At 44.8% G+C, this 15,658-nt stretch overlaps 1 protein-coding gene across 3 annotated transcripts in view; it reads left to right on the top strand.

Moving 5' to 3' along the window:
* The window catches only part of LOC134213415 (nipped-B protein), a 49,220-nt gene that overhangs the window by 18,703 nt on the left and 14,859 nt on the right, over window positions 1-15,658 (top strand). For 2 of the 3 annotated variants that reach the window (XM_062692454.1, XM_062692456.1), the window contains exons 2-7: window positions 9,025-9,254; window positions 9,324-9,668; window positions 10,488-11,254; window positions 11,611-14,940; window positions 15,003-15,197; window positions 15,263-15,355. In XM_062692454.1, the coding sequence (XP_062548438.1) occupies window positions 9,188-9,254; window positions 9,324-9,668; window positions 10,488-11,254; window positions 11,611-14,940; window positions 15,003-15,197; window positions 15,263-15,355 (4,797 nt within the window). In that variant the 5' untranslated portion in view covers window positions 9,025-9,187. The remainder of the gene's footprint in view (window positions 1-9,024; window positions 9,255-9,323; window positions 9,669-10,487; window positions 11,255-11,610; window positions 14,941-15,002; window positions 15,198-15,262; window positions 15,356-15,658) is intronic. The other variant, XM_062692457.1, reaches the window with a different exon arrangement.

Below are 15,658 nucleotides of genomic sequence, written 5' to 3'. Positions count from 1 at the left end.
ATTCTTTTGAATCTCGCTTTTTCATAGGTCGTCCACTATAATTTTATTCTAGAATGCCTCTAATGTAACAAGAATGAAAAACCAATTGAATAAACGGATCCTGGAGTCGCTGGGATGTCCCCGGGGAACCTGTGAATGGGGACATTTAAATTTTAGCACCAAAATCAGTCATTCGACGGCTCTTTTTTCATGGTTTTCGATCAGGAAGCGAAGTATGAATATAAAATGGTCAATTGACGATTCTGAACGCTTCCAGGACCTACGGATTGGCCCGGGGGAACCTGTTGAAGGGGACATTTAAGTTTTAGCACCAAAACCAGTCATTCGAAGGCTCTTTTTTCATGGTTTCCGATCAGGAAGCGAAGTATGAATATAAAATGGTCCAATGACGGCTCTGGCCACTTCCAGGATCTACGGATTGGCCCCGGGGAACCTGTGGAAGGGGACATTTTAGTTTTACCACCAAAACCAGTCGTTCGACGGCTCTATTTTCATGGTTTTCGATCAGGAAGCGATGTATAAATATAAAATGGTCAATTGACGGTTCTGACCGCTTCCAAGACCTACGGATTGGCCCGGGGAAACCTGTGAAAAGGGACATTTAAGTTGAGCACCAGAACCAATCATTCGAAAACTCTTTTTTCATGGTTTTCGATCAGGAAGCGAAGCATGAATATAAAATAATCCATTGACGGCTCTGACTGCTTTCAAGACCTACGGATCGGCCCCGGGGAACCTGTGGAAGGGGACATTTAGTTTTACCACCAGAACCAGTCATTCCACGGCTTTTTTTCATGGTTTTCGATCAGGAAGCGAAGTATGAATATAAAATGGTCCATTGACGGCTCTGACCGTTTCCAGGACCTACGGATTGGCCCCGGGGATTCTGTGGAGGGGGACATCTTAGTTTTAGCACCAACACCAGTCATTTGAAGGCTCTTTTCTCATGGTTTTCGATCAGGAAGCGAAGCATGAATATAAAATAATCCATTGACGGCTCTGACCGCTTTCTGGACCTTTCTGGATGAATCGTCACACTGCTCGTTGTATGAATCATCACACACCAATAGAAAAGAGCCGTCGAATGACTGGTTATGATGCTTAAAATAAAATGTCCCGGTCAGAGCCGTCAATGGACCATTTTATATTCATACTTCGCTTCCTGATCGAAAACCATGAAAAAAGAGCCGTCGAACGACTGGTTTTGGTGGTAAAACCAAAATATCCCTTTCCACAGTTCCCCGGGGCCAATCCGTAGGCCCTGGAAGCGGTCAGAACTGTCAATTGACCATTTTATATTCATACTTCGCTTCCTGATCGAAAACCATAAAAAAGAGCCGTCGAATGACTGATTTTGGTGCTAAAATTTAAATGTCCCCATTCACAGGTTCCCCGGGGACATCCCAGCGACTCCAGGATCCGTTTATTCAATTGATTTTTCATTCTTGACACATAAGAGGCTTTCTAGAATAAAATCATAGTGAACGATCTATCAAAAAGCGAGATTCAAATGAAGTTGTGGCCTGATTCCTTTGATAAGTATCGATCGGAACCGATTATAAATAAATGGCCATATCTCACTTGATTCTGGTCCGATTCCAAATCTCAATATATGGTTCCAATCAGCAAGAGCCCTACTTCATTTGTGGTTACTAATATTATTCAATTTTTAACCACAACTTCTCCTAATATTCACCTCAAATTTACGGTTTTGAACCTACCTCCGAAAAACCCGGAATATCTCCGGAATCCGGTGGCCATAGTCGGTTGCATGGACATACCGTCAAACTGGATTAATTTTCTAGTTTGGGCATGCCTGAATTGTCAAAATCGGATGATAACTAACATAGTTACAACACATCTAATTTAACCCAAAATTTGCCTATCCTAATTATTTTGTCCATCCCCTGTATTTCCTCTTCTTTTATGCAACGTACACACCAGTCAAGCAGTTTGACGAACATTGACTCCGCCCCCAGGAAAACGCTTCGGTTGCTGCTTTGTTTGAACGTGCGTGAAGTCGTTCGAACAACCATTTGACAGTTGGCGGCTCGGTTGGAAAAAATTAAAACGGTTTGATTTTGGTTTGAGTTGTCGGGGGTGGAGTCAAGGTACGCCGAACATGTTTGAGCATTTGTAGTGAAGTTGCACAAACCCCCATATATTTTTTGATGGTTGGTGCTCAAGTTGGCGCTTCGGTCGTTCGTGTGTGATATTGTTGGTCGAATAAATTGATTGTTCGTGCCGCTGTTGGTAAAACTTGAGAGATGTTTGAATAAACGAGAGGTGGAGTCAATGTTGGACAAACTGCTTGACCGTGTGTACGTTCCATTATGCATATTCGCAGACCCACCGACAGCTCTCCCGCTGGCGACTGCATGCTGTGTAGGTAAACACTGCGAACGAGTGAGAAAAAAAAATGCGCGAGCGAAAAACACGTCAGTACGCGCTGCTGTCACAAACTGTAATGATTCGTACACGTAGTAGTAGTAAAATTCTTCTTTATTTAAACATTTTTTGTTCTACAATTATTTTTAACATGTACAGTGATCGGCCGGCTTGGCCCTCCAACTTCGATTTTAATTATTATTATTATTATGTTGTTACTTAATTTTTAAAATATAATGTATCATGACGGCCTTCAGGAGGCGCTAGTGTTTTTTAAAATTTGATAACCTAACTACTATGTACACTAATATTTACAATAAAAATTTGATAACCTAGATTGGAACTAGCGCCCTAAGCGCTTGTTGGTCCGAGTGTAAGCAACGGACCCTAAACTTTTCTTTACACTCACCAAAGCGTTCATGTAAGGTTTTTATTCCGGCCAGACGGTGGACCTCGGATGTTCTTGTCCTGGGAGGGGTGTTGAGGATCATCCTCAGGAATTTGTGTTGGACCCGTTGAAGTTTGAGGTGGTGGGTTTTAGCGCAGCTCTCCCAGACCGGCATGCCATATTCGATCACAGGGAGGATGATTCGCTTGTAGACAGCAAGCTTATTTTTCAGGGACCGGCGGTTGATCAAAGAGTACAGTAGCAGTACAGTACAGTAGTTTCAACAAAACGTTACACTTTGTCACCGTTTTGTCAACCTGTTCCCTGAAAATAAGCTTGCTGTCGAGGGTCAAGCCAAGGTAGTCGGCCTCATTGACCCATTCCACAGTCGGACGATTTTACAGATTTGGAGTGGGGGAAAATGATGACCTGTGTCTTCGCCGCGTTGATACAGATCTTCCAGCTGGTGAGCTACTCTGTTAGGGCATCCAGGCCTCATTGGAGTTTTGCCACTAGCGCTCTGATCACTCTACCGTTGTAGACGATGGATGTGTCATCTGCGAACAGAGACAGAATGCAGCCTTCTGAAGGTTCTGGCATGTCGGAGGTGAACAGATTGAAAAGCAGGGGCCCGAGGATACTGCCCTGGGGGACGCCTGCGACGATGTTGTGCGCATTGGAACTCGCTCCGCTGATTGAGACCCGGAATGTCCTTGACGACAGGTAATTGTTGATGATTTTCACCAGGTAGCTGGGAAGATTGTAGCGTTGTAGTTTGTACACCAGGCCATCATGCCATACATTGTCAAATGCCTTCTCGACATCGAGTAAGGCCATGGCGGATGTTTTTGAGACAAACTTGTTCCGTCTGAGGACGTTGGTAACTCGGGTCAGTTGGTATACAGTTGACCGACCGCGTCGGAAACCAAACTGTTCCATGAGCAAAATGTTGAGATTTTCGGCAGACTCAAGTAACCGATGATGAATAGCTTTTTCGAATAGCTTGGATAACCCTGAGAGAAGGCTGATGGGTCGATAACTTTTGGGGGAAGAAGAATGTTTCCCAGGCTTCCGGATGGGGATGACTTTCGCTGACTTCCAGGACGATGGGAAGTAGCTGAGCCGAAGACACTGATTAAAGATCAGCGAGAGGTGCTCAAAGAACGGAGCACTCATGTGTTTGAGCTCGAGATTCAGGATGCTGTCGAAGCCTGGGGACTTCATGTTCTTCGACGATTTGATATAGGCCATCAATTCGCCAGCTGAGATCTCCAACTCCTCCGAGAAGTCGTTGGGAATCAAATGGATGTTGTTAGCATGCTCGTTGACGGCTGCTTCGTTGGGACTGACGATGTTCTGCCCAAGATTGTGTGAGCTGACGAAGTGACGACCTATTTCAGCGACCTTCTCTGCAGGAGTTATCAAGCGATCCTTAGAGCCATTATTGTCTAGTGGGAACAAAGGTGGAATGGGCCGAGGCTTGGATTTTAGAATTTTGGTCATTTTCCAGAACGGCTTAGCATAATCTGGGAGAGTGCGGATCTTATTCGAGAAGTCGTTATTTTTGAGGTCCACCATTCTGGCCTTGATAATTTTTGTGATTCGATTGCAGCGTGCCTTAAGCTCATGCAGTCCAGTACGCTGAAACTGCCTGCGAGTGACGTTCCGCAATTGAATCAAATCTTTGGTGAGTGTATCGATGTTTTGAGTTGCTTACATGCCGAGCCGTCGGGACATGCTGCTCTCTGGCCACCGAGATTGCCTCTTCGATGGCGCACAGCTGGCGGTCGATACTTTCCGGCGTCTCCGGACGCACCTCGTAATCGACGGTGTTATCGACGCACTGCTGGAACCGCTGCCAGTTCACTCGGTGGTAGTTCCGTCGTAACTGCTGGTGGCCGAGGAGCCCAGTTCCGCCACCACCGGATAGTGATCCGAACTGAGCTCCTGGTAGACAACCGGCTGCGAGACGTGGTCACTCAGGTTTGTTATGTAGAGGTCGAGGGTTGCGTGGACACCGGACCGACTCAGCCGAGTGGGGGAATCCGGGCTCAAGATTGTGTAGTGGCCTTCCTCCATGTCGTTTCTCCAGATGGTGCCGTTTCGATTGCCGCGACTGTTGCCCCAGGCTTGATGTTTGGCATTCAAGTCACCGGCAATGATATACTGGCCTTGCCTCCGCGTCAGCTTGACGATGTCCCTTCCGAAGGGCCGGCTTTGGCTTGCGTTGGACAGTACGCCGCGATGAGCGCGATTGTGCTGGAGCTGAAGCTTGGAAGCAGACGACAGTTGATGTTGTAGCGAAGAGCGATGGCCACACCGCCTCCCCTGGTCGGCCGGTCGAGTCGCACGATGCGGAAGTCCGGGATGTTGACGTTCACCTCCGGTTTTAGGTGCGTTTCGGTGATGAACGCCACGTCTATTTCCTTCTCCTCAAGGAAATCCTTCAGCTCAATTATTTTGCTCTTGAGCGAGCAAGCGTTCCAGTTGAACAGGCCCACCCTAGCAGCCATTTTCAATGATGAACATGCCAAGAGTGAAGACCTGATCGAAGCGGGTTTTGCAGCCGCGCAGCCGAGTGGCGAGCTGCGCGAAGATCGGCATCAGTTGATCCGGAGTGTACAGCGGAGCAGATTCTTCCGGTGGGACGGCTTCGTTCTCCGACTGCTGACGAAACCCAAGAGGAGGGAGCGGGGGCCATTCGCTGGTGGATGGTGCCGACGATGTTGGAGCTTGGACCAATGCAGCTGCCGCTGCCAGTCGCTTGTGCGGCTGTAGCGGTGGGAGTATTGGAATCACACGACGGGGAGCCGGGATGGCTGGAAAGTTCACCTCGTTGATTACAGGAACACGGTTCTTCTTCGGAATGGTCCTGGTGGAAGCCTTCTTACGGATTTCCAGGAACTCGGCTCGCTTTAGGCAACCCTTTGTGGTGGCTCGATGTTTGTCGCCACAGTTGGCGCACTTGGGATCGGCCACCTCCATTTTGTCGCACTCATCAGTCAGATGGGGTTCTCCACACTTGTTGCAGCGCAGGCTTCATGCGGCAGTTCCTGGTGCCGTGTCCGAAATTGAAGCAGTTGGTGCACTGCGTGACGGTTCACTGGCCGATATCGCTCCCAGTCAACGACGGTATAATTTATAACGCTGACCAGCTTCAGGTCCTTCCACGTGGTGGAGCTGTGCTCCAGCTGGACCAGGTACAGCTGGTCGCGATATCTCCTCGTCTTGTCGTGACGAGCGATCTTGTGCACGGCCACCGGTTTCAATCCGCAACTTTCGAGCTCAGCTTTTAGCTCCTCTTCCTTCATGTCGTGGAGTCCTCGCAGCAAAGCTTTTAGCGGCTTCGTGCCGGGGTGGTCATGAGTGTAGTACTCATACTTGTGGACCTCGAGGAACTCCACGATGGATTGATGATGGTCCTTGTTTTCGTACACGGCCGGCACTGCTTCTTTTATACACAAAGAAAATCTTGCGGTGGACCTGAAGGCCCGTGACTCAGCGCATTCTGATGTCCGTGTTACGAATGCACGAGATTGGTTACATATGAAACTTTTACTGGCTTTGACAAGAATTGATAATTTCAATAGCATATCGTTTATAACCTTAAGTTTTAACGAAGTTGGCAAATTGCTGGAGAGTGTCCACGTCGATTGATATATAAATCTTCAAAATCCATCCAAAGATAAAGGCGCTAGTACTGTTCGAAATCTTCCCTTCCAGCGTAACGCTTTTGATTTCCAAAAATCTAAATGACACCCAGTATAGTAAAGAAAGACGTAAATCCTACGTCAAAATATCGTAAACATTGCCACCCACAGTGGGTGGGCGGAATGAAACATCACGTCTGTTATAAAAATTGTACTGAGTATGCCAGACGTGACGTCACATTCGGCCACCTTCGGCCATCTTCGGCAACCCAGCTGAGAGTTTTTCTCTCAAAAGAGCGAATTTTCGTTAAACAAATACTACTTTGGGGTTTGGCCCACACCTGTAGTAAAGCACATCGTGATCAACTGCAACATTGAACGAGGGATACTGATACACACCATGTTTCGCTAGCGTATAACAGCACAGATTTCACGTTAGAGTTGAAAATTCGTATTTTGGTGCGTTCACTTATCTGCCTGTTTTCCAGATATTTCTTAAACTCGCAAAGGCAGCCCTTGCTTTCTTGATCCATGCGCCTATGTCGATCTTGGTACCGCCGTCTGACGCCATTTGGCTACCAAGATATTGGAAGCTTTCAACATTCTCCACTGGTTGCCCGGCTACTGTGAAACTGGAAGGAGTCACCGTGCTTACATCCAACGATTTGGTTTTGTTGACGTTGATGACTAAACCTGCCGAGGAGGAGCGCTCGGCAAGGTCATTGAGCTCACTCTGCATATCAGAGCGCCGTTGCGTCATCAGCCAATTCGAAGTCGTTTAAGTGCTCCATGGTTATAGGCTGCCATAACAGCCCGCGGTTTGGTTCACGGTCAATCGCACACACCAGAATCTCATCGATTACGATAAGGAACAGTAACGGTGATATAATACATTCTTGCCTTACACCAGCTACGACCCGGATAGGGTCGGACAGGACCCCATTGCGCAGCACTCTACACGAAAAGGTCTCGTACTGTGCTTCGATGAGTCCGATGATTTTCTCAGGAACCCCCTTGCGTCTCAGGGCGCCCCACATATTCTCGTGATTGAGACTGCATGGAGCTTCAAAATATGATGCGTACCATCACAGATTGGTGTTCGCGTAGTTTAATGTGCTCAAGTGTAGCAAAATGCAACATTATTTCGAACCACCGTAAGAGTATGCTTATCATCTTCGACAATATCCTTTCCGGACGTAGCCTTATCCTAGTGCATCACCTGAAAGGTCTCGGCGATATCTTGGACAGTGGACGTAAATCATCCCCAGAGCCAATCGAAAATTGGGCTTACTAAGCACACATTATGCTCTGCATGAGCCCATTCGTTCAACTAGCCACCAACTAAACAAGTTTTCAACCTATTTTATTTTGATATTTCTACGTACGTGTTGCGTGAACGGATGCCCTATTTTTTCGTACCGCTGATCGTTTCTGTTAGGTTAAGTTTTATTCATAGAGACATCAATTGTCAGTTGGATTATAAGTGCGGTCTGCGGCAAGTTCTCCTTTCTCCAATTCCATACATTCTCCAAGCTCCACAGATTCATCATGGCATGCGGGGCGTTTTCCGAGAAACCTGACAATGCGGGACAAGTAAGCTGGATCCGAGACTGTCCCGCATAATCCGGGACGTCTGGTCATTTTAAAATAGTTGTAAGCTGCAAAAAATATGTTGAAAGACAAAAAAGTTACAACCAAAAGGATTTTTATTTTCGTTTTTGGAAAATATGCATGAGAATAGACCGCTCTGTGATAAAAAGATGAAATCTCATCTGCAAAAACAAACATGGGACAATTATGCGTAGAAGGGCAGTTCAAAGCATCAATAACAACAAATCCCTTAAATTGTCCACGTGGTATCTACATGTCCAGCTCTTCAATATATAAAAGAAAGGACGCATCACCACAGATTGGTTTTGGCAAATGCTGTGCTTTTATTTTTATGAACCATCTCCATTTAATCTTTTGTTATGAAGTCAGCATAGCTACTAAAATCAAAAACCTGTATACTTGTATGAGTACAAAAATAATACTGTAAACTGTGTAGAAAAACAAAGAGAGAAGAGAAAGCGCGTCATGTTAAAACTCGCGTAACATTAGGAATGGTTTTGTTTGTATTCACTCGTCAAATCAGACTCACAGCTTGATACTGGCTGGGCTATCAGTGACTACCGAATTCACATAAATGTTTCACCCCTACCGGTCAATTGCAGAGTACTACATGAAAGGAGAATTAATGAAAATACTTTAAACCACAGTTTTCGGTAGCAACAAATATCACCAAGTTGTCTCATTAAGTGGGCCCTCCTGAAAGTTTCGCTAGAAATCATAGGGAATAACACCAGCAGCAGGTACCTGTCTCCGATACTGACAATAACTTTATTTTTCGGTGGTCAAAGCTTCCTCTCAGAAGGCAAAGCACACACATCAAAAGAGTTGTGTGTTAATAAATTTGCTTACATAGGCAAGCACGCAAGCAGACAAACATTAAACAGTAGGTGTAGATCTTTTGCATCTGCCTGTGGTTTGTCACGATTTTCTCTAAGGAGGTACTTCACAGCAATGTTTCCTAATTGTTTCCGTTTTATCTCATTTCAGAAGCATGAATTTTGCATTGATACAACATTAGCACGTAAGCAGTCTACTAGACAACAACAATCGTCTGTCAACGCTGGAGAGAAGAAGCTTTTGCGTTCTTCGCTCACTCCCACAACAATCACGGTCTTTGGTCCACTGTAGAAGCGACAGATAGTAGGCAACCATGGGCGATCGAGATATACCAAGTGTCCCTATTACCACCCTGGCTGGTCTGACCAGTCTGTCGGACAGTAAGTTACAGAATGCACACAAGTATTGAAATGATGTGCTTATTTTTATTGTGTACCTTTCTTTTATAGTGCTCAGTGAGTTGCCGATATCGGACTCCTTCTCAACGGTGTCGACCGCCTTGAATCGATCGTTGCTGTTCCATCCGCGCGTCGCCGAGGAAGCCAATAACTTATTGGCGACGCGAGATGATAGCCTGATTGGACAGCTGGTGAACGCCATCGAGCAAACCAACTCGGATCACATCGAGCTGAAGGATCAGTATGGTCAGCAATCGACTAGCAAATCGCTACAGGAAGGCCCGCTGCTGTTGCAGGCCATCCATTCTTGCCAAGCGGATGTGTTTAACAGGCCTCAAACCCTACATCATCAACAGCAGCAGATGCTTGTACAACAGCAGCAGCAACAAAAAATAAGTAAGTTTTTGAGAGATTAGGATTTGTGCTATTTTTTTTTCTAATGCATTCAATTTAGCAACTAACTTCATAAAACATTACCTGTTGATGATTCTGCTCGGTTATTCATGTCAATTATCAATAACCTGTCCTGAGTTTTAATTAACAGTGATAATTTTGCATTACTATTTTGTTACATGCGTATTCATTTACAAAACTGATGACTCCAGACTCCAGAGTTCAAATTAGACTCCAGAAGTTTAAATAAGTCGGATGTGCGACACAGTTTCCAGTTCCCTCTATTTATTGCAATTCACAAAGCAAATAATCCAATTTAAAAAAAGATCTGATTTTATATTGACTATTTGTATTTAAATATTATATAACTATATTTATTTATGTTTAAATTCGTTTAGCCTCGTTGGCCAGTAAAGTTCTACTATGCGGAATATTGAAAAACTAGGAAGAATATACATCTTAAAATTACTTGAAGCCAGATTATCTAACTAAACAATATGAAATGGCCCGTTCATTATATTACGCGAGAAATAATTTCAAAGGAATTAATTTTTGTATTACTTTTACTGACAAAGTATCAGAATAGTCAGAAGGCGTTTGATGTGGTTTACAGAACACTGGCTAAATATGCGATTATACATAGTCAGTAAATGTCTGAGCAAAAACATTACGCTTAACTCAGCAATTCATCCGATCATCAATACTGACTCTTGCTATCGCTTTCATATCTTTTGCTTTACGGTTTCGTTGGATCTTCTTAGTTGTTTGGCCAGAAATATTCTTATTGGGTCGTTTGTTTTTTCATTTCTTTTTTATTTCTAGTATTTACATCACAAACCCAAGCTTCAAACTATCCTAGCGAACACTCTTCGCTACAAACACATCATCAAGTGCATCAGGATTATTTGACTCCAATAACGCAACAACAGCAGCAGCCACAACAAATTGTTTTTAGTCAGTCCCCAGTTACAAAACAACATTCTAATCATCCATCTGTAGAAATCCAGCCCCATCAGCAGTCGCAATTTCAATCAAACCCTACGGTTCTAATTGCAGCTCCGCTGAATCAGGCTAAAATTTCCTATTCTCAACAACAGCAGCAACAGCAGCCAACACAAACAACAACATCGCCAAATCAGAAAATCATCATCCGCCAGCAAGTTATTAACCTTCCAAATATTGCTTATTCATCCAATCCTGCAGAAAACAACCAGCAACAACAACAACAAATCTTCCATCAACAACAACAGCAGCAACATATATTACATCAGCAACAACAGCAGCATAATCAAAACGTTATCGTCGCACACCAATCGGTTATTCAGAGTCAACAGCCGCCCCATTTCAATCAGCAGCAACAACAACTTCATCCCAACCAGCAGATGTTGCAACAGCAGCATCAGCAACAACACAAACCGGTTGACCCCCATCGGACGGTAATTCATCAGCCGGTTACAACAGCAGCATCTTCCTCGACTGAGCTTCCGGATCTGATGGTTTCACAACAGCAGCTGCAACAACAACAATATCATCAGCAACTGCCCAATCATGTTGACACCCAACAACAGCCTCAGCTGCAACAGCAACAGGTTAGTCAATAAGGGACATACGCATTACTAAAACAGACTATTTGTTTCCTGGAATGCACCTTGTTCTGCCTCTAGAACTGCACGATCTAGTTTATACCAGATCAATTAAGTTTATTTACTTTTTTGAGGTTGAAGAAAGCAAATTGAAGCACGGATGTCCAACAAGCAAATACTGTTATAATGTTATAGCTAATGAATGATGCATTCGAACAGCACTAGGACAAAGTCGTTAAGTCCTGGCAAGGTGTTTAGTTTTATAAGTTGGACTTTAAAAAGACCACCTTCGTTTCCCTTTTGTTGCATATTACATTCGATTATTATTGAACTCCAAACTTCTAATTCTTTATCAATTTTAGGCACTACATCATCAACAGCAGACTATCGTACAACAATCGCACCAAAATGTGATAAACAAAAACAACAATATAAACAGTGCCTCCACGATAGTCCAACATCACCAGCAAATAACAGCAAACCACGTTCAGCCATTACAACAGCCACAACAACGTTCACCACTGGCAGCACCAAAGCAACAATCTCATCCGGCTATAAACGAACAATCTCAGTTGAAGAACGGAAGTACGCCTGCTGTGCAGAACCATCAGCCTTACCCTCGGCCGCATGCTCCCACGCAACAAACACCACAACAGCAGCAACAACAACCCAATGTCAATCATCTCATAAAAACACCGGAGGCTGCACCACGCAACAGCGAATACCTTCAACAACAACAGAGCAAAAACCTGGACGCCCGTGGCCGTCCCTCACCGGCTCAAGGTACGACGGCACCGGAAACAGATCCAACTCAAACCAGCCTACGTAAGCAACATGAGCATCAACAAGCTCAGGCAGCTTCTCCTCCTGTTCAGCGAATAAACCAGCCGACACCGATGGCAACTCCTCCCAACAAACCACGCCCACCTGGTGGTGTTCCACCTGGAGGCACGTCAACTAGTACCACCCCTTCAACGAAGCCAATATCTGTTGCGGGCGCATTGCAACGGGCGGGGGCCATTGCAATACCAAAACCAGCCATAACAACACCAGTAACATCTATCGCAGTGGCGGGAGCACTGATGAAGGCACCAGCAATTACCACGTCCGCTCCAACAACGCCGAACAGTTCAGCAGCCGCCAATCAGCAGCAAACACCCCAAACTGGCCAAACCCCGCAGCAGCAACAGCAACCCAATAAAACTCCTATGAAAAAGCCCCAACGAGTTAACCTTAAGAAACTGTGTCGCATGATCGCCATGACTGAAGTGGATACTTTGAATTTGAAAAAGTGTTCAGTCAAATTAGAGAAACTAAACGAGGATCATATGAAAATGATGCAGGAGGATTTAAAGAAGTTTGCTCAGGTTGAACCGAAGCTGGCGATGAGCTTAGGGTTGGTTAAGAAGAGCGCTGAAATGATATTCAGCAAGATGAAAGAAGACGAAAGGAGGTACAGTGGTTTGCTAGCGAAACGGAAGGCTCAGGACGATGCGATGAACCCTGAAGACATGTTCAGTAAGCCAAAGCTTAGAAAGGTGGAAAAAATGGTGGTACCTGTGGTGAAGAAGTTATCCAAGGAAGAACTTATGAATACAAACACTTACCAGAGGTTTATGTCGATTATGGGAAAGATATTCGATCAACTGGATGAGACTGAGGCCCCTAATTTGGACGACGGTGACGAACAGTTCGAATGTATTCCAACCAGCATGCTCAGTAATATTAGTTCGGAAACTGCAAAACTGAAGGCTCGCAATGCAATTGACGCCATCCCGGAAAATAAGCTCACATTGCTAATTACTTACGCGATGCGTTCAATACATTCGGCAAAGAATCTTAGCGGGACGGAACTTCAAGACGACTTGGTCGGGGACGAATGCATTGAGAAAATTTTGAACGCTATGGAAGCGGCTTTGCTCATTTGTTCCATTTACACTTGCAAGAGTACAAAATTCTTGCAGGAGGACAATATCGATGCAATCATCAAGTTCGTGCAGTTTCAACTGCGAGAAACAGTATTTCCTTCGTATGATCCCGTGTACTCGGTTGAAACGAAGAAAAAGGTAGACGGCAAAAAATCGAAAAAGATACCAACCTATCAGCAGAAGGGTCTTTCGGTTCTGTATACAAAAATCGTAGAACTGGGCAAGCAGTTGGTAACGATGTTTGAAAAGTTCCACTTTGTGGACACCATTGTGATACACGCTTCGGCGTTGGGCGTGGAGCCATTCTTTGTCGATAACATCGAAACACTGCAGTTTGTTTGTCTCGATCTGGTGACGTCGATTTTCCAGAACGAGAAGTATTCCCACCATCGACGAAATATTGTCGCGGACATTCTTTCGTCGATCGATCGTCTTCCGCACTCGAAACGCAATCTCCGCCCATACAAGCTGGTCAACAATGCTGGAAACATCCAAATGATGACGGCTCTCGTACTTCAGTTAATCCAGTGTGCTGTAGTGCTACCAGAATCCCTAGGAGATAGTAACACTAAGAAAGCAAACAACGAAGCCATTGTCAATAGCAGTAACCCCAAATCGGCTGACCTCTACATCATTGGAAAGTATGACACTGCTTTGAGCATTGGCGGAAACTTTCTGGCAACTTTTTTGGATAAATGTAAAAGTCGTTCAAGCGAAACGGATTTCCGTCCTTTATTTGAGAACTTTATACATGATCTATTGACAACCGTCAACAAACCGGAATGGCCGGCGTCGGAACTGTTGTTGAGTCTTCTGGGGACAATGCTTGTCAAAAAGATGTCTGACAAGGGCGTGGAACAATCGATACGTGTAGTTTCACTCGAATATCTTGGCATCGTGGCCGCTCGATTACGGAAGGATACCGTAGAGTCCCGGTGTCGAGTTCGTACTATGGATTCGCTCATCAAGTATATTAAGATAGAACAGGAGAAGGAAGGCGACGAGTATAAGAGAAACTCTAAGTTTCAGCTCGACGAAGAGGAGGAACGAACGGAATTCTTGGAAAAGATTTTACTGGACTTTCTAGCGGCCAACGCTCAAGAGGGAAATATCGTGTGGAACCATGCGAGACATTTTTACATCACACAGTGGTACCGTGATATTATCCAGCGGAAGAAGAATATCGCTGCTGGTGAAAAAGGCTATGCGTCTCGAAAAAAGCAAGCGAAAAGGCGGAAAAAGTATACCAGCGAATCTGACTCCGACGGTGGAGGAGGGATTGATTCGGACATCGAAGAAGTGAAACCAGGTGTGGATCAAGAACTGAACAGTGAGATTTTCCGGCTGCTGGACACCCGGAAGGGAACTTACCTGACTCAGATCTGTCCCTTTGGAGGTAAAAACGCCGGAATCAGTGAAATCAAAACCTACATCGATTATGGAAATGCCAACTTGATCGCGCAATATTTAGCAAGCAAGCGATCGTTTTCGCAAAGCTTCGACAAGTATCTGCAGAAGATCATTCTGGTCGTGCGGGAACCGGTCGTGGCGATACGAACACGAGCGATGAAATGTTTAGGCAACATCGTCGAGGTGGACCAGATGGTGCTTGCACGAAAAGACATGCAAATGGGCGTCCACCAGAAACTGTTGGATACGGCCATTTCGGTGCGAGAGGCAGCAGTGGATTTGGTGGGGAAGTACATCCTCTCCGATCCTGACCTAATCGATCAGTATTACGACATGATTTCGACGCGGATATTGGTGAGTCATGGTAAACATTCTCTCGGTCAAATTGCGGTTACCAAGTTTGTTTCTTTTTTCAGGACACGGGTGTTTCAGTTAGGAAACGGGTAATCAAAATTCTAAGGGACATCTGTATGGAGTATCCGGAGCAGGATAAAATTCCAGATATTTGCGTCAAAATGATTCGAAGGGTCAACGACGAAGAGGGTATTCAGAAGCTAGTCATGGACGTCTTCATGACAATGTGGTTCAATCCGTGCAATTCTAATGATAAGGTAAAAGTTTTGGGGAATTTAGAAACGCTATTGGAACTACGAAACTAACATGATTCTTATTGTAGGCGGCAATGGATAGGAAAATAACTCAAATCATCGATGTTGTTTGCTCATCCCATGAGACTGGCACTCAGGGCTTCGATGCATTACTCAAATCGGTATGTATACAAACGAATAGATGAAACAGTCAAAGATTCGCGCAATGTTTTTTTGTCAATCAGGCTTGATTGTAAGGCGATCTGCGTTTTGTTGCCATGTACCACAAAATCGTCTGTATTCCAAAGGGCTCAGGTCACTTCAAAAGCAAACTTGTAGAAGACTCGGAGATAGTATTACAAATATACCAAACAATTCAGCTTGACAAACTGAGTGAATGTTTATTCGCTCGTAGGTGTGTTAAGCCAAGAAAGACATTTGCCAACCTTGCTTAAAGCAATCTCTTACCGGTTTTCTTACAACAA

The sequence above is a fragment of the Armigeres subalbatus genome, chromosome 2 (genome assembly GCF_024139115.2).
Source record: "Armigeres subalbatus isolate Guangzhou_Male chromosome 2, GZ_Asu_2, whole genome shotgun sequence".
NCBI classification, from domain to species: domain Eukaryota; kingdom Metazoa; phylum Arthropoda; class Insecta; order Diptera; family Culicidae; genus Armigeres; species Armigeres subalbatus.
The sequence above is the reverse complement of the archived record's forward strand: the minus strand, read 5'-3'. Positions and strand labels throughout refer to the sequence as shown.